This window comes from Rhodotorula paludigena (assembly GCF_050403205.1).
Source record: "Rhodotorula paludigena JCM10292 DNA, Rt_paludigena_JCM10292v1_ctg83, whole genome shotgun sequence".
NCBI lineage: Eukaryota > Fungi > Basidiomycota > Microbotryomycetes > Sporidiobolales > Sporidiobolaceae > Rhodotorula > Rhodotorula paludigena.
The window spans coordinates 37,377-62,396 of NW_027481375.1; the positions used below are offsets into that span (position 1 = coordinate 37,377).

Here is a 25,020-nt window from a genome sequence, read left to right on the forward strand (position 1 = left end):
CCCTTTCTGGCTCTCCCGGCTGTTCATATATACCCCTTCACGTATTCTCCCTCCCATCCGTGCTCCGCTATACCGCCTGCGCGCCCATCACCTCCGGATGCCTCCCTTGTCCCACCCTCTTTTATCTCTTCCCTGGTTCTCGTATTGCATCCTGCTCATTCACTTTCGTGGTACTCTCTGTTATTCCTCACTTACGTTGTGCCTCCGCTGTGCCCCTTCCCTTCCCTTCCACCCATTGTCTCGTCGCCCTCTTACTCCCTCTCGCATTGGGTCTCTCCCGTCACTCACTCGAGTCTGCAACTCGTATTATCCGACTGCCCCGTGCGCTCTGGCAGGCTTGCGATTGTTGTGAAACAGTGAGCTATGACAGAAGCGCGACCAGGTCGTCGTGTTCTGCGAGACGGGCGAGGTCGAGTGCTGTGTTGCCATCCTCATCCTGCAAAGAGCCCACAAGCAGTCAGCACAGCACCGACTAGGACAGTCAGTCGGCCAGTGATACGCACTGCGAGAGCACGGTCGGCACCCGCTTCGAGCAGAACCTTGACAACTGGAGCGTGACCTGCCGGCGCAATGTCAACTTCCGCCCCATCAAGTGTATGTGCCTCGAGGCTGACCTCGGTCTGTTGCAAGGTGCAATGGTGTGTAGCCGTAGCTATCCCGCTCGTTGATGTCGGCGCCGCGCCCCTCGCCCGCGAGGAACGCCTCGAGTGCTCCAGCGTCTCCTGCGATTGCAAGCTCGTGTATCCGCGAAGGCGGCCTGCACACGAGCTCGACTGCGTCAGGAGAGTGTATCGAGCGGGGGGCGAATGAGAGGGACGCACGCCTCGTCGACAAAGTCCGTCCCCATTGTGCTCACCGCGACCATTTGCTCCTTTTTGACGAGTGGTTCGACAGCCGCAGGATCCCGCTCGACTCCCTCTGCCGCAAAGCCAAGTTTGCGCGCCTCGTCGACGTAAGCACGCTCCGCCCGATCACGCCGCTCGCCCTCCTCCAGCCCAGCGAACTCGTCCCCTCGACCCAGCTTGTCCCACGCGTCCCATTTTGCCCGTCCGCTGAAGTCGAGCAGGCCCGGTCGCGAGCTCTGAGGTCGATTCGAGACGGTCGCGACCTTGTAGAGCGCGTACAGCTGTTCCTCCGATTGTCTGTCAGGCGCAGCGCGAGGTGCGAGATGGGGTGCAGCGAGACGAGGCGTACGCGGAGCTTGCTCTCGGTGCTGGTCGGCGTGCTCGAGCTTGCAACGTACTGCACAGCCTGTTCGAAGTTTGCGCTCGACATTGCGAAGATGTCGGATGAGCGAAACCGGCGAGGAGGCGGTGCCAGCAGGTTGTATTCCCTTCGAGTGTGCTGCTGCTCCTGCTTATTGATCAGCTGGTCCGGCGGCAGCCAAAACCTCGCTAACGTGTTATACAGCGGCTTCTCGCAATACCCCCACAGTGCCCACAGCGCTGCACCTCGTCGTCTCCCTCCTTCAAACTGATGAGGCTTGCCTGCTCTCCCGAGGCGTTGTCCGAGGGCGCCGCGCGCGGTGGTGCGCTCTCGTTCGTACAGCTTGCATGCTTGTGCGCTTACCTAGTCCGTTGACTGCACTCGATCCTGCACATGGCTGAGCACTCTCGCCTCTTCACAAGTGTTCAGCCTGCTGCGGCACTCTTCCGTCTCTCAGGGACCTGCTCCGTCGCACTCAGGACTTCTGAAAGCCGTTGGTGGCCCTCGTGAACGGCCTGGGAAGATGCTATGGGAGCTTACGGGTGGCACTGTATATGTATGCATGCGTGGGTGCGTGCTTTCATCAAAGGCCGCGTGGCCCAATGGCAAGGCGTCTGACTACGACGAGCTTCTAGTTCGACGACATCAGGAGATTGTGGGTTCGAACCCCATCGTGGTCACTCTTTTGCCACAGCGTGCGGGCAAGTGTCTTCCAGTGCTGAGCACCCTATTTTTGCTGTGATCCGCAATGGACATGCCTCTTCTGTCGCCAGTGCGGCATCTCGCCTGGCCAGGCCACTGATCACAACAGGCTGGCGACCCGCGTGCGAAAGACAGGAGCGACGAGGATGGGTACCAATTCAAGCGGGGAAGTCCGAAAGCGCTGTCCTAAAGCTTGGCGTGCAGGCTTTAGTCAACTTTCAATAACACGCTCAGCGAGCCATAGGATGCAACCGTGAGATCGCAGCGCAAGAGTCGCATCCCAGGTCGGGACTGAACCCTCCGGCATCCGCCCTCGTGAGGCCCCTAAGCTGCACAAGATGGCTGCTGTGGACGCTGCGCGGATGACGGCCGAGCTGCGCGGGCAGCTGAACGTGTACCTTGCGCGGAGCGAGGAGATGAACGCGTCTCTGAGCGAGGCCAACGAACTTCAGGCCGACGTCGAGGAACGGGGCAAGCCCATCGCTGCTGTCAAGGACAGGCTGGAGGAGCTCTACCGGAGGCTCAGTGACCAGATCGAGGCGGAGTTCTCGTAGGTTTCGCGTCGTTTCCCCTCGTCCGACTGATGAAGATGTCAAACGACACAACTTGCTAACGCGTGGATTTGCAGGCATTTAGATAGCGCGATGGATCTCTGTGGTGCTCTGCAAAGGGCGCAGGCGCCCCCCGAGCCAGATCCGGCTGCTTGTAAGAACCCCCTTCGGCATCATCTCGGTTCCGGCGCGCTTTGTGCTGACCACTCTGTACGTGCTGCAGTCAAGAAGGCGCAAAACAAGAAGCGAAAAGTCGACGGATCTTCGCGCGCGGGCTCTCCCGCTTCTTCCGCCGCATCGCCCATGCCGTCCTATCCGCCCGCTGGCTCTCCTCCGATTCTTGGTGCAAGTCTGCCGCGACCGCCGACCGCAAAGCCGACGACAATTCTGCCTTCACAAAGCATCTCTCAGCCTCAGCCGATCGCGCCCGCAACGAACGTCAAAAAGCCGTCGCTAAAAAATCGAAAAGACGCCCTCAACGCGCAGCTGCCGCTCAAGCCAGGCCGACCAATCGCTGTCAAAGAGTCGAAGAAGAGTGCGACTGGCGCGCAGCAGACGCCGGACAATTACATACTCGGCCGCATCGTCATGTGCTTGCAGGGCGACAAGAATCGGTGCTTTTCTGCCGAGTCATCCCTCGCCTCTTTCGCTGGCACTGACTCTCTGCTCGCACAGCTACACCGTCGAAGACGTCGACTATGACCCTGCCAACCCGACTCCTGAGGGCGGGTGAGTCCGCTCAACTCGCTTGGCGTCATCTTTCATATCGCATTCGCTAACCACCGGCCGGCTCGTTGCAGCAAGTGGAACACGACGCTCAAAGCCATCATTCCGCTACCGGAGAAGGGCGATCCGACGACCTACCTTGACTACGAGTTCTCGCCTGGCACATACGTCCTCGCCTGCTATCCCGAGACTACCTCTTTCTACCGCGCCATCATTCAGTCAGGCCCGCACCCTGTATCCGTCGGGACGGGCAAGGTGTGCTCTGTCAGCCTGTGTTCAAGATTTCGCCAGCACTGACGCGTAGTCGCGAGCAGAAAAAGGAGGTCACCCGAATCTACCGGCTCACCTTCGACGACGACGAGGGCGCCATTCGCGACGTCCCTATTGAGCTGGTGTGCGACCCGACACCTCTCTAGACACGATCACCTCGCCACACATCCTCCCGCAGCAGTCTATTCCGCTCATCGCCGTCGTTATACGTTGTTGTAATCAGTCGTCCCGACGCTCGACGTTGCCGCCTGACTGTTCGCTCTGCCATGCCGCTGTCGCGTGCTCGACCTCGTGCTCCTGAACACCCGTGACGGGCTATTGCCGCTTGTCTCGTCTCTTCCGGCCCGTTTGTCCGAGCCTCCGGTCGTTGTGGTTGAGACTGGCGACGGGAAGCGAGGGCTGACGTCTTGCCGTCCGTCGCGTCCGTCTCTCGCGCCTCTGCTTGTCTTCTACCCTCCCGAGAAACTATGACTACCGCGCCACTCGACCTGATTACCACGCTGCGCGAGGCGGAGGTGATCCCGCATGTCCTCCCCGACGGCGTTGCGAGCAGTGTGAATGGCCCATTACTCGTGCGCTACCCCGAGTACACCATCAGCAAGGGCGAGGCGATTCCTCGTGCCGCAACCCTCAGCCAGCCTGAGATCGAGTTTCCGGAGGCGGTGCGTTTCTGGTGCTCACCACATCCTTGACCTTCGCAGAACGCGGTCGAGCTTATTATTCGTCCTTTCGGCTTGACAGGATACGAGCGCTTCGTACACAATCATCATGACCGACCCAGACCTATTGAAGAAGCACGATACGGTGCGCGGACATCCGTCTTTGCGGGACGGTCGCTCTAGCTAATCGCGTTTTCGTAACCTCCCAGCTCTCCGGCCAAGTCCGTCACTGGCTCGAGACGGGCATCAAGTTCGATGCGACGAGCAAGCGCACGACGCTGTCTACCCAGCCCGTCGCGAGGAACGACTACGTCCCGCCGTCTCCCGCTCACGGCACAGGGCGCGTCGTCCGCGAGCCTTCCCCCTGTAGCAGGACTGACACTTCTTTGTATTATCACAGCAAGCACCGCTACGTTTTCATCGCTGCAAAGGAGCCGGCGGAGTACACCGGTCCGCAGGGCAAGGACTACCCGCTCACAGGTCCGGCGGATCTGAAGGACCGCATGAAGTGGAGCGCCAAGCAGTACATCCAGGCATGTTTCCTTCTCGCTGTGTGCAGTCAATGCCTTCAGGGTCTGATCGCGCGACTGACTCGACCTCACAATGGTTCGACTTCACTTGCAGGAAGAGGGGTTGACGGTCGAGGCGGTTGGTTGGATGGAGGTCGACGCTGATCTTGCGGCAACGATGGACAACATCGCGCTAACTGCCGAAGCCATCAAGAACAAGGTGCTTGGCAAGTGAGGTGGAAAAGCGATTGTTCGTAGAGCCGGAACGAACCTAACGAGCAATGTGCATTTTCTCTATTCCTTTATTGGGGTCCATGTGCGTGCAAGATGTTCAAAGAGGATAGCTGCGTAGACCCGCGCGTGTGAGCCACTGGCGCTTCCAGGGCATCTCTATGATCTCGGAGTATAGTCTTTTGAGTAACACAGCCGCACACACCCTGAATCCGATACAATAAAGGTTGCAACACCATTCAAAGCTTGGCTTTTGAGGGCTGCTTGACGGCGATCTGCAGGAAATCGGCTTGTCAGCCTGATGGTCCGTTGCGGCGGGATGCCATTTACGCACGCAGCTGATCTCAACGTCCGTTCCTTTGGGCAGCGCAGCCACTGGAGGGCAGACAGCGGGTCAATTGAGGGGGGCATGAGGAAAGAGCTGCAGGATGCGCACCGCCAATGCAAGTCCGCGCCGGCAGAGTCATGCCCTTGGGGAACGACTCGACGTAAGCGACGTTCATCGCCTCAAAGTCTCGCGTGTAGGCCGAGAGGTAAATGGTCGACGAGACGACTGGCATAGAAGAAGAGATTTGACGTTAGGATGCTGAGAGCGGGGCGGAAGAGACGCAGAAGGTCGCACCGTCGGCGAGGGTCATGCCTGCGGCCTGCAGGATCGCCTCGACATTCTTCATTGCCCGCTTGGTGCGATCACCAACAGTCCCGCTGATGAACTCGCCCGTCTCCGGCGAAACGCCGCATTGTCCGCTGAGGTAGAGCGTGTTGCCGGTCTGGATCGCCGACGACAGATAAGGGCTGGGTTTGGGAGCGCCGGGAGCAGTAATAGCGGGCATGACAGCAGCGAAGAGCACGTCGAGCAGAGCAGGAAGCAGAAAGCCAAGGAGCGCGAGCAGAGGAAAGCCGCACAAGGCGATCGCATGCTTGGCCGCCGGCAGCCGGCACCAGCTGCAGGCGCGCCGCCGCTCACCTTCTCGTCCTCCTCATCCGCTGCACAAGCTCGTTAGCTGAGTCTATGGGGCCTGCGTCATACCTGACAGCTCTTCAGATCGACTGGACCTCACACATTGCGCGACTATTGGACGGGGGACGAGAGAGGGTTCGCCTCTGGAAACGGACACTCGCCAGCACGACGATGGTCCCGACGAGCGCACTGTGATCGGGCGAAGGGTTCGGACAGGCAGACTCGGACACGCGCGCCCTTGGGCTGTCCGATGGTCGCGATGAAGTTGACGTCGCTCGATAGCGGGTCGGCCCCCTCGTGCCCGCCGTCTAGTTGACGTCGCCGGGGGTCTGGTCCTTCGATGCTCGCACGCCGGTGAAAAGTGACCACCAGCAGCGGCCGAACCATGTTGAGATCGCTAAAAGTGCACCGATCGCTGGCTCGGCTTGCTTGTGTCGGCCAGTCGTCCTCGCGAGACTCCTCCCCTCTTGTTGCTCTCACCGTCCTGCTTTGCTCAGACTGCTTCTGCTTGAATTGGCGCAACGATGGTCTCGGACTTAATGCGCGATGCGCCATTCGGACAGGCGATGCGCTTCCTCTCGCGCGGCCGCCTCTTCCGGTATCCTGAGGAGATGCCCGACTACGTCGTGCCCCACAAGTACCTCCTTCGCCACGATGGCGACGACCACTCGTCGCAGTCTCGCCCGTCTCAGCAGACGCTCGCGCCCGATGACCAGACCACGGCCGGACGGGCTTCCGTCGACGCCGCGACCCTCGTCAATGCCGACCAGCCGGTCAAGCGCAAGTACGAGACGCTGCAGGAACAGCGAGACCGCATTGACGGCTACCGCAGCGAGAAGATTCGGAGCCCGGGTCAGGTCGAGGCGGGCGATGAGTCGGAGGAGCAGCGTGAGAAGCGGCAGCGCGAGCGGGATGAGCACCCGGGTACGGCGGATCCCAAGCGCGCACACGAGGAGGGTCTCTACGACAAGTACCAGTACCTGGTCGACTTCGACGAGAAGGACGACCCTTTGAACCCTTAGTACGTCTGATTCTAACTGCTACCACCGATCTCGCGAGCTTACATGCCTTGTACAGCTGCTGGAGCAACAGCAAACGCAACTTCGTCTCAGTCGAGGTAGCTCTGATGACGACGGTCATCTACATCGGATCTGCGATCTACACGCCTGCGTACCAAGGCATCATGGAGGCCTTCGGCGTCGCGCAGGTTGTCGCCGTCCTCGGCCTCACGCTCTTCATTCTTGGCTACGGCATCGGACCCAGTAAGTAGCCTGCTGTGCGTCGTGCATCCTCGCGCAGTGTGCCAATTGTGCCTCGCCCGCAGTGTTCCTCTCGCCGCTCCAGGAGACGCCGCATCTCGGCCGCAACCCGGTCTACTGGGCGGCACTCTTCCTCTTCACCCTCCTCCAGCTACCTATCCTCATCCCGCCCAACCTCACCTGCCTCCTCATCTTCCGCTTCATCACGGGCTTTGTCGGCTCGCCCATCCTGGCGACCGGCGGCGCCTCCATGGGTGACATGTACGCGCCGCGTCACCTGCCGTACGCTATGGGCGTCTGGTCTGTCGGCGCTGTCTGCGGACCGATTCTCGGCCCGGTCATCGCCGGTTTCCCCGCCATGCTCGAAGGCTGGCGCTGGCCGATTTACGAGCTCGTATGGATGGCGGGAGCGGGCTTGGCGATCTTCGTGCGTGCAGATGCCCTCTCACTACTTCGCATAACACTCACTCGCTTCCTTACAGACCTTCTTCCTTCCCGAGACCTACGGTCCGACGCTTCTCCTCCGCCGCGCCGAGCGCCTGCGCAAGCTCACGGGCAATGACTTGATCAAGACGCGCTGGGAGCTTGAGCACCCGAACGGCGAGTCGGTCTTCAAGATGGGCGCGACCCAGATCAAGCTCGCATTCCGCTTGTCGATCGAGCCGGCTGTCCTCTACGCCAACTTCCTCATCGGCCTTCTCTACGTGCGTTCCGTTCGACTTACGCAGGCAACCGACTCTTCACCTGACATGCGCTATCGTACAGGCCGTCTTCTACCTCTGGTTCGAGGCTTTCCCCATCGTCTTTGCCGAGTACCACGGGTTCAACCTCGGCGTTTCGACTCTCCCCTTCCTGGCCTTCTTCGTCACGGGCGGCCTCACCTTGACGGGCTACATCCTGTACCACAAGTGGTACCTCATCCCGAAGTACGACCGCAACGACTGGAACGTCCCGCCCGAGGAGCGCCTGCGCCTCGCCGTCTTTGTCGTCCCGATCATCCCCATCTCGCTCTTCATCTTTGGCTGGACGGGCAACAGTCCCGACACGCACTGGATCGGCCCCACGATCGGCGCGGCGCTGTACTTCCCGGGTATCTACGTGTGCGTGACGTTTGTCTCTTTCATGACAGCCCTCGTACTGATCCACGATCCTTTGCAGCGCCTTCCAATGCGTCCTGATGTATCTTCAGATCAGCTACCCGATGGTGGCCGCGTCGATTCTCGCCGGCAACGACCTGTTCCGTTCCTGTATGGCTGCAGGCTTCCCGTGAGTTTCGCTCTTTTCTCGCCTGTCGCTGCCTGTCCTCAGTCATTTATTCAGATCAAAGCTGACTCATCCTCGATTGCGAATAGGCTTTTCGGCGCGCCGTTCTTCCACAACCTCGGCGTCGGGCCCGCGTCGTCGCTCCTTGCGGGCCTCAATATCGTCTTCTACATCCCGCTCATCGTGCGTGCTTGGCTCACGGCAATACTGTGGCCCGAGAAGGCAGCTGACTAGATGTCCCGTGCTGCAGTTCCTGTGGAAGTACGGTGGTCGCCTTCGTGCTCGCTCGAAGTACGGCGCCAAGTAGACGCAGCACGACTCGTTGCTGCACATCTCTTACCCAATACTGTCTATAGCCTCTCGCAACTGTAATCTTGGCCCCGCTTGTCCTGTAGCCCTTCCGCTTACCCTAATCGAAGAATGTCTCTCCTCATGCCCTCTGGCGATGGTCGACGCGTTGTTCTGTGGGAGTGCGCTGCTGCGCCCTGTTGTGCATTAGGATGTGAGCGTGTCGAGTACAGCTGGCTCATGCCGGAACGAGCTGGTTTGCTCGCGGAGCCTTGCGTGCGGAATGTGCGCGAAGCGCGCACGAGCACGCGCATCTTTCTGTCGCCGCTTGTCTCGCTCTCGTCAGCTCGAGACCAGCTGCACGCGCTGCAGAGCGTGCGCGAGAGCTTATCGTCTGCGTCTGAGCCTGCGTGCGCCGCTCCACGCCTCGGCTCGCCCCCACCGCTTTCACGCTCGTCTTTCCCCAACCTTTCGCCTCGCCAGCCATGGGCGCGCCGTTCGCGCTCCCGGCCAAGTCGAGCCTGGGCGTGCTGCCCGCGCTCTCCTTCTTCCTCGCCTCGGAGCACGATCGCCCGCCCGCCCCGCGCCGCACGTCGACCGCGCCGAGCACCGCCGCCTTCTTCGCCCGCGAGCCCGTCTCGCGCGCCGTCGCGCCGCGTGGCTCAGCCGGACCTCTTGACGAGCACCAGGGCGGGTATGGGCAGCGCTACGGCCGGTCCGAGATGGAGCTGCGCCTCTCTACGACGTGTCCGTCGTGCCGCTCGCCAGTCGCAGTCGAGGTGCCTGCCTGGATGCTCTCGGCCATGGAAGGCGCACAGCACATCGCCGGAGCAATGCAGCACGAGCAGGCGTACGAACGGCAGTACGGACAACAGGACACTCATCCGGCGGCGGCCTGGCGCGAGCGGATTATTGAGGGTGCAGTGCACGTTGCACGGTCGGTAAAGGCGTCGCCTGTGCGTTCTACTCAGCTTGCTCGACTAGATGCGAGGACGGGCTGACCGTTGGGGCGTCCGGCAGATCCCGGGCATGATCCTCGCTTTTCTTCAAGCCTTGTTCGCCTGCGTTCTCTACCTCGACAGGCGCTTTGACCTGCATCAGCGGCTGGCAGTCATGCTTGGTGTCTTTCTCGAGGGTCTCGTCGAGATTGAGCGCGAGGTTGGCGTCATGCGCAACGTCGGTGAGGCGCTCAGCATTGGATGGTACGTGCTTCCTTCCCTGTTCCCGTCGGTTCCTTGCGCCTGCTGACCCTCATGCTGCAGGGAGGCCACCGTCAAGGGCATCATCGGTGCGCATCTTGACTGCGTGCGAGCCGGCCTGAACTGACAACGTCTCTTCCTGCAGCCTTCGCCAAAGCTGACGCGCCTTCCGCACCGAATGCCAACGAGACGACCTCCCGGTCGCAGAGTGCCGTCCCTATGCCACAACGCTGGCCAGGGTCTCCGGCTCTTCCGCAGCAAGAGGCGAACTACGTTGGCATGCAGTTCACGCCACGCCCGCACATCGCGAGTCCGGAGCACCCGGATTTCGCAGGGCACGAGTACATGGGCGCCGACAGCGTCTCGACGACGCGCGCGCCTTCTCCGGTACTGAGCCACCCTCGCCCGCTCCACCGTTCGTACCTCTCCTCGCCCTCGCTCCAGTCGAGTTATCTCGCCGGCACGAACGCGCTTAATTCGCCCGCGCACGAGCGCACTACCCTGTCACTCTCGTCCTCCCCCTCCGACTCGCTCCTCCCGCCATACGACATCGCATCGCACTCGGCGCACACGACCGGATACGCCCCTTTCCCGCACTCGCAGTTGCACGGCGGCGGGCCCGCGCCAACCTCGCCCGTCCGCCCGCGCATCGTACGCCAGCGCAGCGCGACGAACCCGCACGAACCGCTGCTGCGCGCCGACGGCACGGCGTACGAGTCCGCGCCCGCACCGCCGCCGTCTCCGACGACTGCTGCGCGGGGAGGATGGGCGGGCAAGGCCGTGCTCGGGCTCGCCGAGCGCATGAACCTCAAGGTGATCTAGGCCCGCCCCCGACAAGAGCATAGCCTGTGTAGAGGTGCTGTAGACTGTGACTGTGTGGCTTACCTTCGTGTGACTCGTTCCTCTCGCTCGGGTTGTACCGTCCTGTCTCGTCTTTCGGATATTGTCCATACACTCTGATACTGTACCCTTTCACGAACCTGCGACATCGAAATACGCGAGTTCAGTACCATGGCTTGCGGATGATGGCCGTGTGAGAGCAGGAGCGACAAGAGCGAGTGCCATGCACGGCCTTCTCAAGGAGCAACGCGGCGTTCTGAGCCGCTGGGCCTCGCGAAGCCAGGAAGAAGGAAGCAAAGCACTGGAATGGTACTAGCACATGGCGGAGCGTTGAATCTGCTGGATTCGGAGCTGAAGACGCACGTAAGCTGATATGTATGCACACACAGACCGCTGCTTCCATCAAAGGCCGCGTGGCCCAATGGCAAGGCGTCTGACTACGACGAGCGTCTAGCTCGACGATATCAGGAGATTGTGGGTTCGAACCCCATCGTGGTCACTCTTTTTTGCTCCCAAGGCCAACTGCTGTTCTGGACAGCTATTCTGCAGTCCGCTCTCAACCACGCAGAGGCCAACGTGGCGCAGAATATGCGTTCTTACAGCAGGTACGCCGCCCCGCCCACCACGCCTGCGACTAGTGCAGCCACCACCTCAAGCCGCGATCCTCCTCCAGCTCTCCGATCCGCCGCACTCGTCTGACTCGGTGTTGGTGGCACGGTTGCCGACGCCAGACTTGGATCAACCGTTCCAATCTTGGTGTAGGGTGGTCGAGTTGCGGTGGAAAGAACCTCGCCGCTGCACGCGAGAATTGGCGTCAAGTGGTCAGCGACGCTCGCGGGGCCTTGCATGAGGATGAGGGAACGCACGGCGAAGCGGATGAGAAGGCCACTGGCGAAGTTGCGGCGACAGGCGAGATGGTGTCGCCAATCGTTGCGGTCGTCGGAAAGGCGCCCACAAGCGCAGTGGCGGTATCAGACCCCGACTCGGCAAGGATCGAGCGGGCGGGCGCGCCGGCTGTCGAGACTGCTTCAAGAACGGAAGAAGGTGCGGAGCCGCCTTCGTAGGTGTCTGGGCGTGCGACACGAAGGTCAGCGAGTGAGCCGAAAGTGGGGGAGAGAGAGAGAAGCGCACAGATGAGCGGCGGGAACGGGGCGGCAGTCTGAGCCCGCACCACACCCAGCAAAAGCACAGACGCGACGATAAGTAGCAAGCGCATGGCGTGTGAAGCGCAGGAAGGAAACGAAAGCGGAGCTAAAGCGGGTCGCCGTCGTTCGGCGCGAGGTCGCCGGTTTCGGAAGGGGACCAGGGCCCAAAACAGCGATGCTGGTTATGCAGAGTCGGACAACAAACACACGAGGTCGTACTGCTCCTCTCCGTGACCATCTATGACTGCCCACTGCTGCCACCGAAGAAGCGAGTGCCGAGGCGCGCACCGAGCCGCGCGAAAGCCCGCTCTTCCCGACCCGAGTTAGCGTCTCCTCCTCGTCCGCCCAGCGCGGGCGTGCCAGACCGGCTGCCGTCCTTGCTCCCTCCACCGCCTTGCAGCATTGCGACGGACGAGGCTGCCTGCCCAAAACCGAATAGCCCTAGACTGCTTGAGTTGGCGGTTGGCGAGCTGAGGCCGGATGCGGACGGCGAGGTGAGCGAGTTGGCGCCCGGGTCCATGTCGAGCGTCGTGAGGAACGATGTATCGGACAGGCCTGTCGCGGTCGACGTTTTGGCAAGGAAGAGATCGAGGAGTTGGTTCTGGTCGGCTCGTCGCACTCCCTGAAAACCCAGCTGTCAGCGGGTTGTGCGTATCACAAGGGCGCATCGCACGCACCTTGAGCTCCAGTACTTTCTGAAAGTCGGAAAAGGATTGGCATGGGACGAGGAGGAGGTAGTGCTTGACGAAGTCTTCAGGCGGGTCCTCCGGGCTCATGATGACCTTGAGCAGCGTGTCGATGTTTTGCACGTTGCGCGTGACGTAGCGCGAGTAGCTGTGAGAAAATCATGAGCACAAGCTTTCGACAGAGGCGAGAGGAAGGACGTACGAAGTCGGAATCGGCGCCGTGTCACCAGGAGCGATGACAAGGTGCATGAGACAGTGCTTGAGTCCTTGCAGGTCGAGCAGGATCTGCTGACACGCGTCAGTCGTTGCACAAAACGAGAAGGACAGCGGGCCAGCGTACCTGCTCGGCGCCAGTCTGGGTGATAGGGCGAGCCTTGACGATCGTCTGGGTGAATTTGGCGAGGACAAGCCTGCACAGCGCAAGCCATCAGTCATGCGTTATAACAACGAAGGAGAGAGATTGACATACCCGACGACCTTGTCGCACGTGCTGCGCACATACTTCTTCTGCTCGACGCCCTCGCGCACGGCGCCGACGACCGTCTCGAGCGCGCGCGTCAAGTCGCCGACATAAACGCTCTCCGAGCTGACGTACTCGGCGTCTTTCCACGGATTGCGTAGCATGCTCGCAAAGCAGGGCTCGATCGTGAACTCGAGTTCGCGCAACATGGCGAGCAGCGCGGCAGATGTCGTGCCGGTGAAGAGCTCCTTTTCCGCCTCGAGCGAGACGCGGTCGCGAAAGTCAGGGTGGATGCGCTCTTGCAGCCGCTCCTCGAGCTGCGGCACTACGCGTCAGAATGACTAGCGTCAAGGGCGGAGACCGTACGCACCTGAGCGGCTGTCTCGAGACAGTACTCGGCGGTGTTGAGGACGAGACAAGCGGTCTGCAGCTCTTGCATGTTTGGCCGTCCTTCGTTGGACCGTCGATCAAACCTGAAGAGCGGCCGTCAGTGCAGGAACGCAACTGAAGGCAAGCTGATCGAGCGTACTTGATCAGCGCGGCCGTGAGCACGTTCTCGGCGTACACCTTGAGCCATTTTCGGTACACCTTGCAGAGATCCAGCAGCGGCTGTCGAGTCGAGAGCTTGGCGCAGCGCTCGAGCGCTTCGCGGTAGAAGTAGAAGAGCTCGGTCGAAGAGGGAAGGACGGCCGAGGGGTTGTCGGACGGAGAGATCGAGATGCGGGACGAGGTGAATGACTGCATCATTTCGGAGAGCGTCCTGCAAAGCACTGCGGTGAGTAAGAGAACAGAGCAGTGCTTCCGATTGACGCACTTGTCCTGCGCGTCGACGAAGATCCCGAGATGCGACTCAAAGATACTCGATATGGGCGCCTTGACGTCGCTGACGCCAAACGTGATTTGCGAAAGTTTGAGGATGTCTTCGAACTACGAGAGGAGGCATGGGATGAGTAGGGTGTCCGTCACTGGGAATGGGAAAGAGACGGCGCACAGGCATCGAGTACTTGCGCGTCATCTCCCGCTCAAAATCGGCCGTCTGGGCAATGGACTCGAGTAGCAAGCCAACGTTGAGAGAACCCGCCGACTTGGCCAGTACGCTCTTCAGGTCGTTCCTGCATTCGTATCGATGAGCCGAGGGCATGACTGCGCTCCTCCAAAATCGGACGCACTTGGTCACCTCGCTGAACCCACCCGCCAGGACCGCCCCCACCGTCCACTCCTGCGGGAAAAGTGCTGCATTTTCGTCCTCGTGCGTCTTGAGCACGCGGCGGAACCACGCAAATCGGCGCGAGATGTTGTCGAGTTGGCCGGCTTCGGACGCCGAGCCGAAGATGCGGCGGTAGTCGCGCAGGAGGAGGAGCGAGTACCACTTGAGCAGTGCGTTCCTGCGAGATCAAAGTCAGCGGAAGCGCGTCTTAACATGAATCTCGGTCCGCACCTCGCGTCGTCACCGAGAGCGTGCACAACGAGGCATGCATCGGCGAGCTGCGCGTCCTTGCCAGCTCGTGCAGTCTCGCTCGCGAACCTTGAATAAGGAAAGCTCCGTCAGTGGCTGCTGCTTCTTCAACGGAATGACGGGGAACGCACGCCTCCTCAAACTCGCGCATGACCTGTCCCTTGAGGACGTTCTGCACCTCAAGCACGCCCCGACTGACGGCCGCGACGCGCTCGACGCTCGAGAACGTCTTGAAGTAGGCGGAAAGCTCCTTGACCGCCGCGAGGGCCTGCGCCGTCTCGCGGTAGCGGCGCGACTTGGCGAGACGAGTGAGCTGGTCGAACGCATTCACTGCGAAGCAGCATCAATCAGCTTGGCTACCTCGAGCAGACGGTGGAGTGTGCGCACCGAGCATCTGGAAGCGCTTGAGTGCGTTCATGCTGGCGACGAGGTTGCGCTTGGCGAGGTCGAGCGACTGGATGTCGCGAGTAATGTCGCGCACGACGACCTCGCTCTCGGTCGCCGCATCGCGGATGGCCGTCACTTGCGAGAGCAGGTCCTGTGTGTCGTCTGATCAGCCTGGCAGCTCTGCAGAGCGCGAGAGCCGGGGCGCACGCCGATAAGTTCCTGCAGTTCGCCCAGCTTGCGCGGGTCCTGGTCGCGCTCGAGCAGCCGCGTGAGCCCCTCGATCTCTTCGCGGATGCTCTGGATCTTGGTGCGCAGGAGCAGCCCGACCAGCGGGGCCTGTGCAAGGCTGGCCTCTGCAGCGAGACGCCGTCAGCCCCACTCGGGTATTCATGCGAGAGCGAGAGGAAAAGAGCCAAGCGGACCGTCGGGGAGGAGCTCGTTGAGGATGTCTTCGACCTGCACGCCCCCTGCACCGTCTTCACCGCCCGCCCCGCCGAGCACGAACGCGTCGAGCGCGTCTCTGCCCGACTCGCCGGCACTCGCGCCGCGCTGCGTCAACAGCGACAAGAGCAGCTCGGGCGGGAGCTCGGGCAGCGGTTCAGGCGCTTCGTGCGCCGGTCGCGCGGGCAGCGCGATCGTCGGCGTCGCCATCGCGGCGAGGAGGCCGGGAGGTGGTCGGAAGCGAACCGACGAGGCGATGAGGCAAAGGTGCTTCCTCTCTCTCGCAGGACTGAAGGAGAGCGTTACTGCGCGAAGGAGAGAACAAGACAGATGCATTTGCTTTTGGTAAACGACGACGATGAGGACGACGACGACTGCTAAGAGTATTCCGCGCCTTCCTCCCTTTCCTCCTTCCAACCCGCCTTCAGGCTCCCTCCGTAACCCTGCACGTCCCTCCCACCGCTCAACCGATGAGGTCGCCGAGCGCCTCGGCACCCCGAGTGCTCTCCCGGACGGCCATCTCGCTGTGAGCAATACAAGGGCGTCAGTCGTCAATCCAACACCGCACCGCTGAGGTGTCGTCGCCAAGGGCAGCGACTCGAGCCGGAGGAGATCCGAAAGACGTACAAGTACGAGTAGATGATGGTGACGCAGAGGAGGATACCCGTGCCCGACCCGAGCGCGCCGACGAGGTCCGCCGTGACCGAGAGGAGGCCGATGACGGCGCCGCCAAAGATGGCCGCGGTCGGGATGACGCGCTTGAGCTCCTTGTACATGCTGCCGTCGCGCTCGCGGCCGGCGATCACCATCTGCTGGTCCTTGAGCTGGCGCGCGACGTCGCGCGGGCCCGAGCCAGAGATCTCGATCCACGTCTTGGAGAAGAGCGCGCACGCAGAGAGCATGAAAGTGATGTAGAGCGCAGTGTGGATCGGGTCGGTCGCGAGCTCGCGGAGGCTGCGCGGCGGCGACATGTAGTAGGCCATGCCCGACTTGGCAAAGAGCTGCGCCGAGTCCTCGAGCGGCTGCGAATGGCACAGCGCTCAGTACTAGACATGCGGAAGGTGATGAACGGAAAGCGACGAACCTCCCAAACACCGATGAGGCGGACGAGGAAGTTCTGCGGGAAGCGGTTGTAGAGCATCTGGCTGACGATGAAGACGTTCGACGTGAGGGCCGACTCGAGCATGATGCTGCAGCGAACATCGTCAGTTCAGAGTCGACTACGAAGCGGTGAGGGGAGACGCACGGCATGTTCGACGTGTAGAAGAGCTTGACGGGGTACGTGCCGCGCTGGCCGCGGAAGCGGTTGCTCTTGACGGGGATCTCGATGCGGAAGCCCTGGAGGTAGATGACGAGCGCGAAGACGGCGACGGTCGCGACGAGGTTCATGACGTTGGGGAGGCGCTCGCGGTAGAAGGCCTCCTTGAGTGCGCGCGACTTGTCGTTCCACGTGAAGAGGAGGTGGAAGAGCGCGATGAGGGCGCCCTCAAACTCGGGACCACGGCCCGTGTTGACGGTCGTGGGCGAGAAGGCCTTCCACATGATCGACTCGCAGATGTTGGTCGCGATGAAGAGGTTGATGCCCGAGCCGAGACCGTAGCCCTTCTGGAGGAGCTCGTCGAGGAGAATGACGATGAGGGCGGCGACGATGAGCTGGAGGATGAGAAGGAGGCAGACACCGGCGCCGAGGTCGGACGGCTGGCCATAGAGACCGGTAAGGACGTAGACGGTCGACTGGCCGAACGCGATGAGGAGGGCAAGGACTGGTTTCGGGAGCGGGCGATACGGAATTGATGATGAGCATACGTCAAGGCAGGCGATGGGCGAGAATGTCAGCGCAATTGTCCTTTGCATCGCAGAGGAACATGGGAGACGACGCACGCTTCTGGGCACCGCCGAAGAGGGCACGGTCCTCCTTGAGCGTGAAGTCAACCTCGATGAAGCCGGCGCCCTGGAGGAGCTGGATGATCATGCCAGACGTGATGATGGGCGTGATGCCGAGTTCCATGAGGGTACCGCGGTTCGAGGCGAGGATAACACGCATCCAGTAAAGCGGGTCTGTGGGGGCGCAATCGCGTCAGCGCGCTATGCTGCGTACATGCTCGAGAGTGGGCGTACCAGACGAGTCGGACGAGACGATGCCATAGAGCGGGATCTGGGAGCAGACGAGGAAGATGAGGAGGGTGATGGCGGTCCAGCCGACCTGTGAGACCACTGCTGGTCAGTACACCGGGTGCTACAGCTGAGACTCGGCGATCTGCTGCGCACCTTGGTGTTGAAAGGGATCTGCACGCGAGCCAGGGCGTGTCAGCGGGGGGCAGCAGCGTGGTGCATCTCGCAGCGAGCGCACCTTGCGGTCGGGGGCCGAGACCTCGGGAAGGAGCGGCAGGAAGGGCCGGACGAGGTCCAGCACGCGGACCATGGCGGGCGGGTGCGGATGGAGCGGGCGGAGGGAGAGATACGAGGGGGAGGGGGAGAGGGGGAGGGAGGGGCTCGCCGCGGGCTTGTACGGGCGAGAGCGGGGGCGCAGAGAGCTCGAGTGCGGGCGCGTCGACGAGCAAGCGATTCGCACGGGCCGAGAGCTGCACGCGGACGGAGCGAGGCGAGCACCCGCGACCGCCTGCTCGCGCGAGGAGGGCCACGTCGGCGCGTGTCTCGCGTCCCTACAATCTACAAACCTGCACTTGCTAGACAGACGTGCGATAGAATGACAACAACGAGCGAGACACGGCAACTGCAGATACGGAACCTCCTCACGCCCTCCTTGCCCGCTTGTCGCCGTTCGCGCGGTCCGCAAACGCCATGTCGTCGCCATCAACGATCTTGCCAAGGTGCACTTTTGCGCTCCTAAGCGCCGGGTGACCGACCTCCTTGCCTACGAGGTCGAGCAGCGGCGCGTAGACGGCAGGACGGCGGGACAAGACGCGGCGAAAGGCGTGCCAGCCGAGCCTGCGCAGCGTTCAAGCCACTTCAGTGCCTCCTACGGGGGCTCCTTAGCTTCGAGACGTACCAGACAACCCACGAGCGCTTGAGACTAAACTCGACGCCGAGCTTGCGCGCCTTGCGAGAGCGCGACTGGTTGACGAGCGCCGACCACTCGTAGTTGATCACCTGCTGGATGACCTCTGCTTGTCGCGAGCCCTGTTAGCGCTGCTCGAGCTAGCGGCAAGATCGAGCGTACTGTACAGGAAGGCGACCTTGCGACGGGGCTCGATGCCCCACTGCTGTACGTACGCCTGCAGCTTGAGCGCGACGACGAGCATTGCGCGGTACACGTTGCCATAGACCGTCGCAGGCGAGTTGTGCGATGTGTCGGTATACATGGCGGTGGCGCGGAGCTTCACAGCGCTGCGGACAGGTGCGACGTCAGCCTGGGTTCTGACAAGCGACGCGGTAAAGAGCCTGACCGGAACATGGCGTTGAGGAAGGCCTGGCCCGGCTTGCGATACCGCTGGATCGTGAGTGCGTCTTGAATGTCTGCGTAGATTGGAACTTCAATGAGAGCCAATTCGGTAGTGAGGAGATCGGGTGCACCCTTGTCGACGGCACGAGACGTGTCGAACCCGACGCCGAGCGTCTTCGTGTCGAGCATCAGGCCACACCAGGGGAAGTCTGTGCCCCCTGGAACAGTGAACAAGGTACATATGCAATGATGAAGCGGCTGGAGAACTTACTTTCGCCAGCAGGAAGCGGCGGGACGACCTCGCCGGCCGCGAGCGCGACGTCAAAGTTGGTCAGGCGCTTCTCGGCAGACACGTTGCAACCGTACTCCGGGATCCCTGCGAGTGTGATGATCAGCGGGACCTCGACAGTCCGGACCAAACTAGCTGCACCGTCGTCCATGGTTCGCAGGAAGCGGCCCGCCCGCTCGCGTTCGGTCGAAATGAAGAGAAAGTCGTCCACGTAGCGTAGCAGAGTCTGTCGGGGCATTCATCAGCTTCTCGCTTTATTGAAACGGGATCGCCAAGCGCACCGAATTCTCGTCGTTGGTGAAGGCGAGCTTGCGCTGTTCCATGTCGCCGTAGAAAAGGCTGCAGAGCAGGCTCGACAGGACGGAGCCTTGCGGGATGCCTGTCTTCTGCCGGTACAATCGGCCGCTGACCTGTGTACAGAGGTGTTAGAGCATGTCGCTGCTGAAAGGGTCAGAGCACTCGCCTTGACGAGATTCGTCGTGATGTGCTCGCGCAGGAGCTGCATCAAGCTGTCGCGTTCGACGTTGTCGCGCTTCACCTGTGAGCAGTCCGTCAGCGGTAGGAAAAGGCAGGTTGTTCATCGAAGAGCGTCGCACCGCATCAACCAGGACAACGTTGTGCAACTCTTGCGCCAGCTTCTCCGCCAGCTCGGTGAACGTCTCAGCCATGTCAGCTGTCGGTGTGCTATGGTCAGTAAGGTCGCGGTGGTCGACAAGCAAAGCACACTCACCGTCGCTGCAGGCCGCGCGCTTGAACGCCTTGGTAGCCTTCCCCGCCAGCGGCGAGACTTGCGAGTACCGGCGGATCCAGTAGATCGTCTAGAGCTTCAGGGTCAGCTGTGCTTTGCAGATCCATGCGGGTGCAAGACGGACCTCGCTGAGAACGTCCTCAACAATCTCGAGCAACTTGTCTTGCTGGATCGTGTCGTAGGCGGCGCGGACGTCGACCTTGACGAAGTAGAGCTTGGGCCTGACAGAATGCGCATATCAGTCCCAGTCTTGACGTGCTGTGAGGGAGAACGCACATTTCACCGCCGTGCTTCTCGAGCATGCGCTGCTTAAACAGGCGCAGCTTGGCGTAGATTTGCTGCGGGTCGGAGACCAGGCTGCCGACAAGATGCGGCTTGCGTGCCTGTCGCGAGAAGCGTAAGCACTTCTTGCCTTGCACGATGAGAACGAGCGTACCTTCTCGAAGGTCAGCACGTCAAACACGCTCCGGAGGACCATGTTGATCGGCTGACCGACTTCCTTCTGCCCGTTTGCCTGTACACAGGGTCCACGAGTCAGCCAGTCAAACAGTTTCGGCAGTGTGGGCACGTACTGCAGACTTGAGGGGCCGACGAGCGAGATTGACGATCGGCCGCACGCCTGTCTCCTTCGGCAGCAGGCGGACATACGAGTACCCAAGCTGGCGATTGCGCTGCAGCGGGACGAGCTGGTCCTGCAGCTCGGAGCGATGTCAACACCTTTCCTTGCTGTAGGCAGATAAACAATCGCACGCTTGGGACCTTCTCGAAGACCGACTGCCCGAGTTGCTCGAGCAGCGGCGCGCTGAGCGCCGTCCAGTCGTCCTGCCGGAAGTACAGCGGACGATTCTGATGCGTCGCCGAGTCCGTAACGTAGAACGAAGTCTGGTATCTCAGAGGGTGAGCTTAGTGCACCTCCAAAGCGGAAGAGCTCGACGCACCCGAATGAGGTCGATGACGAAACCGTCGAAGAACCAGTACAGGAATTCGCCAAGCAGCTCGCGACGCTTCTCCATGTCAGCTGCAGTCACGCGTTGACCCTTGCCTCCGCCCGTACCGCCCGCGAGCCAGTCGCAGTCGAGAACCGAGAAGCCCTGCATGAGGACGTGGAGAGAGGTCGTCTCGTAGCGCCGCATGCGCACGAAGGCGGAGATGCCTAGGAGACCTACGTGAGTATGAGATTCCAGCAAAATGCAGCGGAAGACCCACGAGACTGTATGACCTTGTAGTTGTCGTCCGAACCCCAGAATGCTCGTGGGATCACCTCGCGCGTCACGCTCTCAACGAAGCGCTCGACCTGTAGCGCACATTAATCAGTTCATGCCGTGACAGGCATACCAATGAACTCGCCTCGTAGAACGAGCACGCGAATTGCGCGAGCTTCGGCTTGGCCTGCTGGCGGTCCTCTGCCTGGGTCTGCCCATGCGGGACGACGAGCGAAGCGTGCGAGATGTCGATCGAGACGTCGCCGCGTGAGACCTGCGTTCGAGGCTCGGCGGCGAGCTCCTGCAGGGGGACGTCGTGAGCGCCGAGGAAGGAAGGAACGACGAGAGACGTACGAGGACGGCGCTGCGGTCGTCCTGCGATAGTTTCTTGTGGCTCATCTACGAGCCAGGTATCAGCGAAAGAGGAACAGGGAAACGGTTACGGAGCTTGAGCACCTTGGACGGGCAGCACCGATCAAGCACCTTGCGGTATTTGCACCTGGCGTTGAGCAGTGCAAGCCTGCTGAGGAGCGGAAGGACCGGCTTCAGGCGCGATGGGGTCTTGACGGCACCCAGTTTCTGTGCGGAGTAGAGGGCGTGAGCTGCGGCGAGGAGCAGGAGCGGAGCGAGCAGGTGGTCACCTTGATCTCGACCTCGCGATCGAGGTAATCGGGCAGAACCTCGAAAGCCGACTTGGCCTTCGGGCTAGTGAAGACGTTGTGCATTCCGAACTGACGCGGGAGGAGGTACTTGGCCAGATGACGCGCCGACGCTTCCAACATGGCTTTGTTGGCGGAGTCCGTCGAGGGCGGGAACAGCGATGGCAATCGAGTGAGGACGTCTGGGTGTACAGCGGGTGAGATCGTGCACATTGAAGTGGTGGAGACGGCGCACGCTTGACCGGCAGGCCGTACGGGATCTTGCCGCCGTCAGCCTTCGCAAGCCGCGCATGATACATCCGGTGTCGCGAGAAGACAATCGAGTTGGCCGAGTGCCTACAAGGTCATGTCGGGATGAATACGAGATCAGCAGGTGCTCTGTGACGGGACTCACAACGTCTCAAGCTTCCTCCGCTTCGCCGTCGGCGCTGCTTCTGACCCGCCGAATATACTGACGCTTGACTGCGTTGAGCGTAAACGCTTGGTCGGCGAATGCTGCGTCACACTGAGCTGACTCGTTACCAGCTGGGCGGGGATCTGAGTCGACTGGAAAGGGCCAGAGCCGAGGAGCGGGGCGGAGAGAGCAGGGCGAAGGGAGAGCCCAGGTTTCGTCGGCGAAGGTGAAGCAGTCACTTCGATGCGTGGGAGCGGGCGGACAGGAGAAGCGGGCTCGTCGACGATCATGGGCTGCGTCTCCGGCCAGGGCGAGTCCTGTCCCGTAATTTCGCCCTCCTCGTTCGAGCAGCCCCCCTCGTCTCGCCGCCGCCTTCGCCGCTTGCGCTTGCGCGGTCGGTGAGCCGTGCGAGTTGAGGTGCCCTTTGCAGCATCGGTTCCGGCTGGCTCGCGCAGCTTGTGCTCGGAGATCGGGACGCCTGAGACCTGGAGGTAGCACGCGTTTGGGAGGGGCGTGAAGAGGGCGACGTCGGGAGATGCGAGCAGCGCAAGCATAGCGTCTGCTCCGATACTAAAACAAGGAGCACGTGAGCATGGTAGTGGAAGGCTTGGAGGAAGACAGGACAGACCGGGACACCAGCTTGTTCCATGCGAGAGAGGTGCACAACTTGCGAACAATCGGATTGGCCGTCTCGCTGGTGAACGCGGCATGGATTCCGCTGGTAGTGCGGTGTAAGCTGCGGGACGAGCTGTTCGAAAGCTGCGAAATGCGCCGGGTGAGCGCTGGCTCTGCTGCAGACCGCAAGCGGAAGGGCTCACCAGCCGGTACCCGAGCGCGAGGACGTTTTTGGGCGTGGCGAAGGCGGGTCGGCCAGCCTTGCGCTCGCGCTGGAAATCCTTTGCGTGCGCGTCGAAGATGCGGTGGTGGACTTGCTCGATAATCTGTGTCGACGGCCAGTTCAGCGATGTCGCGAGAGATCTTGCCTGGACTGCGAAGGGCACACCTCGGGCATCGTCACTTCGTCGAAGCCGTCATCGCGCACGTGCAGACTCGGCAAGCCTGTCAGCGCCGTGCTGGCGACGAGCGATTCCCCCACCAGCAGCCGGTACTCGTCCGAGTCGCCCTCGTGCGAGATGGCAACGTCCTTCGGCAGCAGCTCGACCAGAGGCTGCACCGTGGAGTAGAAGTTACTCAGCAGACGCATCGACACGCTGCTAGGCGGGGCATGGGCGGGCAGAGGCGGGCTGCCGAGGTTGTTGTTCGAGGACGGCGAGGCGACTGCGCCCGTTTCCAGCATTGTGCGCGAATAGCGCTACCTTGTACCCACCTGTAAGCACCGTATGCGTCGACTGAAAGCGTCTCAGACCATGCCTAGCGAGGAGCAGCAACTTGAGGGTGAGCGCGAGATGTCAAGCTGCCGCCGGAGTCGCCGCTTGTCCGCCTTCGTCACCGTCTACACGCTCAAAGCTGCGAGGATTGCTACGCAGGGACTACTCACTCAGGGTCAGACAATCTAGCGCACCCCTCTAGGACCCCTTCACCCGCTCCACCTTCATCGCCTCTACGACTCTCCGGCCCGTCATGTCGGGCAAGGTCGGCGCGTATGGCGCCAACTCAAAGGTGCGCACTTTCCAGCTACCTCTGCCGTGCCCCCAAGCTGACTGCGCTTCCTCTCACAGTCCGACACGAGCTTCCGAGTGCGTCGCTCTCGCCGACATTGCCCTGGCCCTCCTCGTCCCGCGTCGCCGTTCCGTCATGCTGATGTGCCCTCTCTCGCCCGCAGAAAACGTGGGACCAGAAGGAGTACGAGGAGAAGGCGCGGGAGAAGGTGCGCGTTCGCCCGACTCGCTGGCTCTCTGGTCGTTGCGAATGCTGTGCACGCATGCTGAGCTCCTCACTTGCCGTGATGCGAACAGGACAAGGAAGCACACGAGGCAGCGCAACTAGCCGAGGAGTACGCCAAGAAGGGTGCGTCTCGCTGCTTCTGCTCACGTCTCGCCTGCGACGACCCGCTCACACTGCTGCACCCTCGCCACGAGCAGGCAAGAAGCCGCCGCGCAAGCAGGAGGACCTGCCGAAGGCGACTGAGCTGATGCAAGCGCGCGAGGCGCCGCTCGAGCTCGACAAGAACCTCAACAAGACGATCGTGATCGACGCGAGCGCCGGGAGCGGGCAGAAGCAGCCGGGATTCTACTGCGACGTGTGTCGAAGGACGTGCAAGGACAGTGTGCGGTACCTGGATCACCTGAATGGACGAGGACGTGCGTTTCTGCGTCTTCCGCATGTCGCATCTTCCGAATGTTCTGCTCACAACGTTTATCTCGACAGACCTGCGACGACTCGGCCAGACGACGAAAGTTGTCAAGTCGACGCTCAATGACGTGCGGCAAAAGATTGCCGAGCTGCGTGCCAAGTCGGCCGCCGCAGCCGAGAAGAAGCAGTACGACTTTGAGCAGCGCATCAAGGACATCAAGGCGGCCGAGGTGGCCAACAAGGAGGCCGAGCGCGAGGCGAAGCGGCGGAAGAAGGAGGAGGAGAAGCAGAAGGCTGAGGCGGAGCGGAATGCTGGTGCCGACCAAGACATGATGGCGGCGATGGGGTTCGGGTCGTTCGGCGGCGGCGCGAAGCGGTGAGGCTCGAAGGCGTTGTACGCTGTTCGCCTTGTTGTATTCCTCCTACAGCTCGCACAGTCACAGAGAGGCCACAGCCTAAACTTCCCGCCGCCGCCTGCCCTGCCTCGTCGCTCCAGCGAAGCCTGAGCAAAGCAGTCGATGATGTCGCCTCGTCTTCGTGACTGCAGCGGGCATTAAGATCACCTTTGTGAGCCTCATCATGATGGCTTTCGGGATACAGCTCTCGTGAAGCAGGAGCACGCGAAGAAGATACAGTGAACAGCGTGACTTCGTTGCGCTCGATCTCCTCGACAAGCTACACAACCCCTCCACTCTGCCGACGGCCGAGGACCGCGACCGTGACGGACGACCACAGATGGACGACGGCAGGACCAGGGCGGCCAGAGACGAAGGCGAGAGGGGAGGGGGACAGGTTCAGAAAGGTGCGCATCCACCGCGCTGCGCCGTACAGCC

General features: G+C 61.6%; 11 protein-coding genes across 11 annotated transcripts; 5 read left to right on the forward strand and 6 right to left on the reverse strand.

Moving 5' to 3' along the window:
• Window positions 1-361: 361 nt before the first annotated feature.
• JCM10292_003501 (uncharacterized protein) lies at window positions 362-1,275 on the reverse strand (the record flags this gene model as incomplete). The annotated part of the gene is made up of 5 exons (XM_076652619.1): window positions 362-436; window positions 504-559; window positions 615-757; window positions 822-1,126; window positions 1,195-1,275. The coding sequence occupies 5 exons, from the start codon at window positions 1,273-1,275 to the stop codon at window positions 362-364; spliced, it is 660 nt and encodes a 219-aa protein (XP_076501832.1).
• A 971-nt stretch (window positions 1,276-2,246) lies between these two features.
• On the forward strand, window positions 2,247-3,601 carry JCM10292_003502 (uncharacterized protein; the record flags this gene model as incomplete). Its single annotated transcript, XM_076652620.1, has 6 exons — window positions 2,247-2,458; window positions 2,537-2,613; window positions 2,683-3,073; window positions 3,135-3,188; window positions 3,260-3,440; window positions 3,500-3,601. 6 exons carry the CDS (start codon window positions 2,247-2,249, stop codon window positions 3,599-3,601), a joined length of 1,017 nt encoding a protein of 338 aa, XP_076501833.1.
• Window positions 3,602-3,922: 321 nt separating this feature from the next.
• JCM10292_003503 (YbhB/YbcL family Raf kinase inhibitor-like protein) lies at window positions 3,923-4,858 on the forward strand (the record flags this gene model as incomplete). The annotated part of the gene is made up of 5 exons (XM_076652621.1): window positions 3,923-4,117; window positions 4,197-4,259; window positions 4,324-4,454; window positions 4,515-4,647; window positions 4,739-4,858. The coding sequence occupies 5 exons, from the start codon at window positions 3,923-3,925 to the stop codon at window positions 4,856-4,858; spliced, it is 642 nt and encodes a 213-aa protein (XP_076501834.1).
• A 235-nt stretch (window positions 4,859-5,093) lies between these two features.
• JCM10292_003504 (RidA family protein) lies at window positions 5,094-5,687 on the reverse strand (the record flags this gene model as incomplete). Its single annotated transcript, XM_076652622.1, has 4 exons — window positions 5,094-5,129; window positions 5,189-5,229; window positions 5,291-5,407; window positions 5,477-5,687. 4 exons carry the CDS (start codon window positions 5,685-5,687, stop codon window positions 5,094-5,096), a joined length of 405 nt encoding a protein of 134 aa, XP_076501835.1.
• Window positions 5,688-6,339: 652 nt separating this feature from the next.
• Window positions 6,340-8,644, forward strand: JCM10292_003505 (MFS transporter; the record flags this gene model as incomplete). Its single annotated transcript, XM_076652623.1, has 8 exons — window positions 6,340-6,836; window positions 6,893-7,077; window positions 7,140-7,501; window positions 7,557-7,778; window positions 7,840-8,174; window positions 8,233-8,340; window positions 8,427-8,520; window positions 8,588-8,644. The coding sequence occupies 8 exons, from the start codon at window positions 6,340-6,342 to the stop codon at window positions 8,642-8,644; spliced, it is 1,860 nt and encodes a 619-aa protein (XP_076501836.1).
• Window positions 8,645-9,110: 466 nt separating this feature from the next.
• Window positions 9,111-10,646, forward strand: JCM10292_003506 (uncharacterized protein; the record flags this gene model as incomplete). The annotated part of the gene is made up of 4 exons (XM_076652624.1): window positions 9,111-9,581; window positions 9,646-9,827; window positions 9,888-9,913; window positions 9,970-10,646. The coding sequence occupies 4 exons, from the start codon at window positions 9,111-9,113 to the stop codon at window positions 10,644-10,646; spliced, it is 1,356 nt and encodes a 451-aa protein (XP_076501837.1).
• Window positions 10,647-11,260: 614 nt separating this feature from the next.
• On the reverse strand, window positions 11,261-11,880 carry JCM10292_003507 (uncharacterized protein; the record flags this gene model as incomplete). The annotated part of the gene is made up of 3 exons (XM_076652625.1): window positions 11,261-11,459; window positions 11,531-11,732; window positions 11,796-11,880. 3 exons carry the CDS (start codon window positions 11,878-11,880, stop codon window positions 11,261-11,263), a joined length of 486 nt encoding a protein of 161 aa, XP_076501838.1.
• A 167-nt stretch (window positions 11,881-12,047) lies between these two features.
• Window positions 12,048-15,449, reverse strand: VPS53 (Vps53p; the record flags this gene model as incomplete). Its single annotated transcript, XM_076652626.1, has 15 exons — window positions 12,048-12,431; window positions 12,487-12,643; window positions 12,698-12,780; window positions 12,836-12,905; window positions 12,965-13,272; window positions 13,326-13,428; window positions 13,485-13,715; window positions 13,770-13,882; window positions 13,947-14,067; window positions 14,125-14,340; window positions 14,394-14,480; window positions 14,543-14,741; window positions 14,799-14,949; window positions 15,006-15,151; window positions 15,221-15,449. The coding sequence occupies 15 exons, from the start codon at window positions 15,447-15,449 to the stop codon at window positions 12,048-12,050; spliced, it is 2,598 nt and encodes an 865-aa protein (XP_076501839.1).
• A 253-nt stretch (window positions 15,450-15,702) lies between these two features.
• Window positions 15,703-17,661, reverse strand: SEC61 (translocon subunit SEC61; the record flags this gene model as incomplete). The annotated part of the gene is made up of 8 exons (XM_076652627.1): window positions 15,703-15,763; window positions 15,867-16,261; window positions 16,324-16,429; window positions 16,486-17,002; window positions 17,121-17,297; window positions 17,358-17,442; window positions 17,508-17,525; window positions 17,590-17,661. The coding sequence occupies 8 exons, from the start codon at window positions 17,659-17,661 to the stop codon at window positions 15,703-15,705; spliced, it is 1,431 nt and encodes a 476-aa protein (XP_076501840.1).
• Window positions 17,662-17,992: 331 nt separating this feature from the next.
• Window positions 17,993-23,231, reverse strand: EST2 (telomerase reverse transcriptase; the record flags this gene model as incomplete). The annotated part of the gene is made up of 27 exons (XM_076652628.1): window positions 17,993-18,188; window positions 18,250-18,364; window positions 18,421-18,587; window positions 18,647-18,716; window positions 18,774-18,851; window positions 18,914-19,018; window positions 19,073-19,157; window positions 19,213-19,341; window positions 19,395-19,469; window positions 19,528-19,604; window positions 19,662-19,749; window positions 19,804-19,900; window positions 19,956-20,062; window positions 20,116-20,193; window positions 20,252-20,371; window positions 20,430-20,561; window positions 20,618-20,832; window positions 20,886-20,973; window positions 21,027-21,182; window positions 21,236-21,280; window positions 21,338-21,460; window positions 21,523-21,722; window positions 21,776-21,876; window positions 21,935-22,504; window positions 22,563-22,693; window positions 22,753-22,875; window positions 22,938-23,231. 27 exons carry the CDS (start codon window positions 23,229-23,231, stop codon window positions 17,993-17,995), a joined length of 3,765 nt encoding a protein of 1,254 aa, XP_076501841.1.
• A 284-nt stretch (window positions 23,232-23,515) lies between these two features.
• Window positions 23,516-24,567, forward strand: SNU23 (U4/U6-U5 snRNP complex subunit SNU23; the record flags this gene model as incomplete). Its single annotated transcript, XM_076652629.1, has 6 exons — window positions 23,516-23,554; window positions 23,614-23,631; window positions 23,718-23,762; window positions 23,851-23,902; window positions 23,977-24,195; window positions 24,263-24,567. The coding sequence occupies 6 exons, from the start codon at window positions 23,516-23,518 to the stop codon at window positions 24,565-24,567; spliced, it is 678 nt and encodes a 225-aa protein (XP_076501842.1).
• Between the last annotated feature and the right edge of the window lie 453 nt (window positions 24,568-25,020).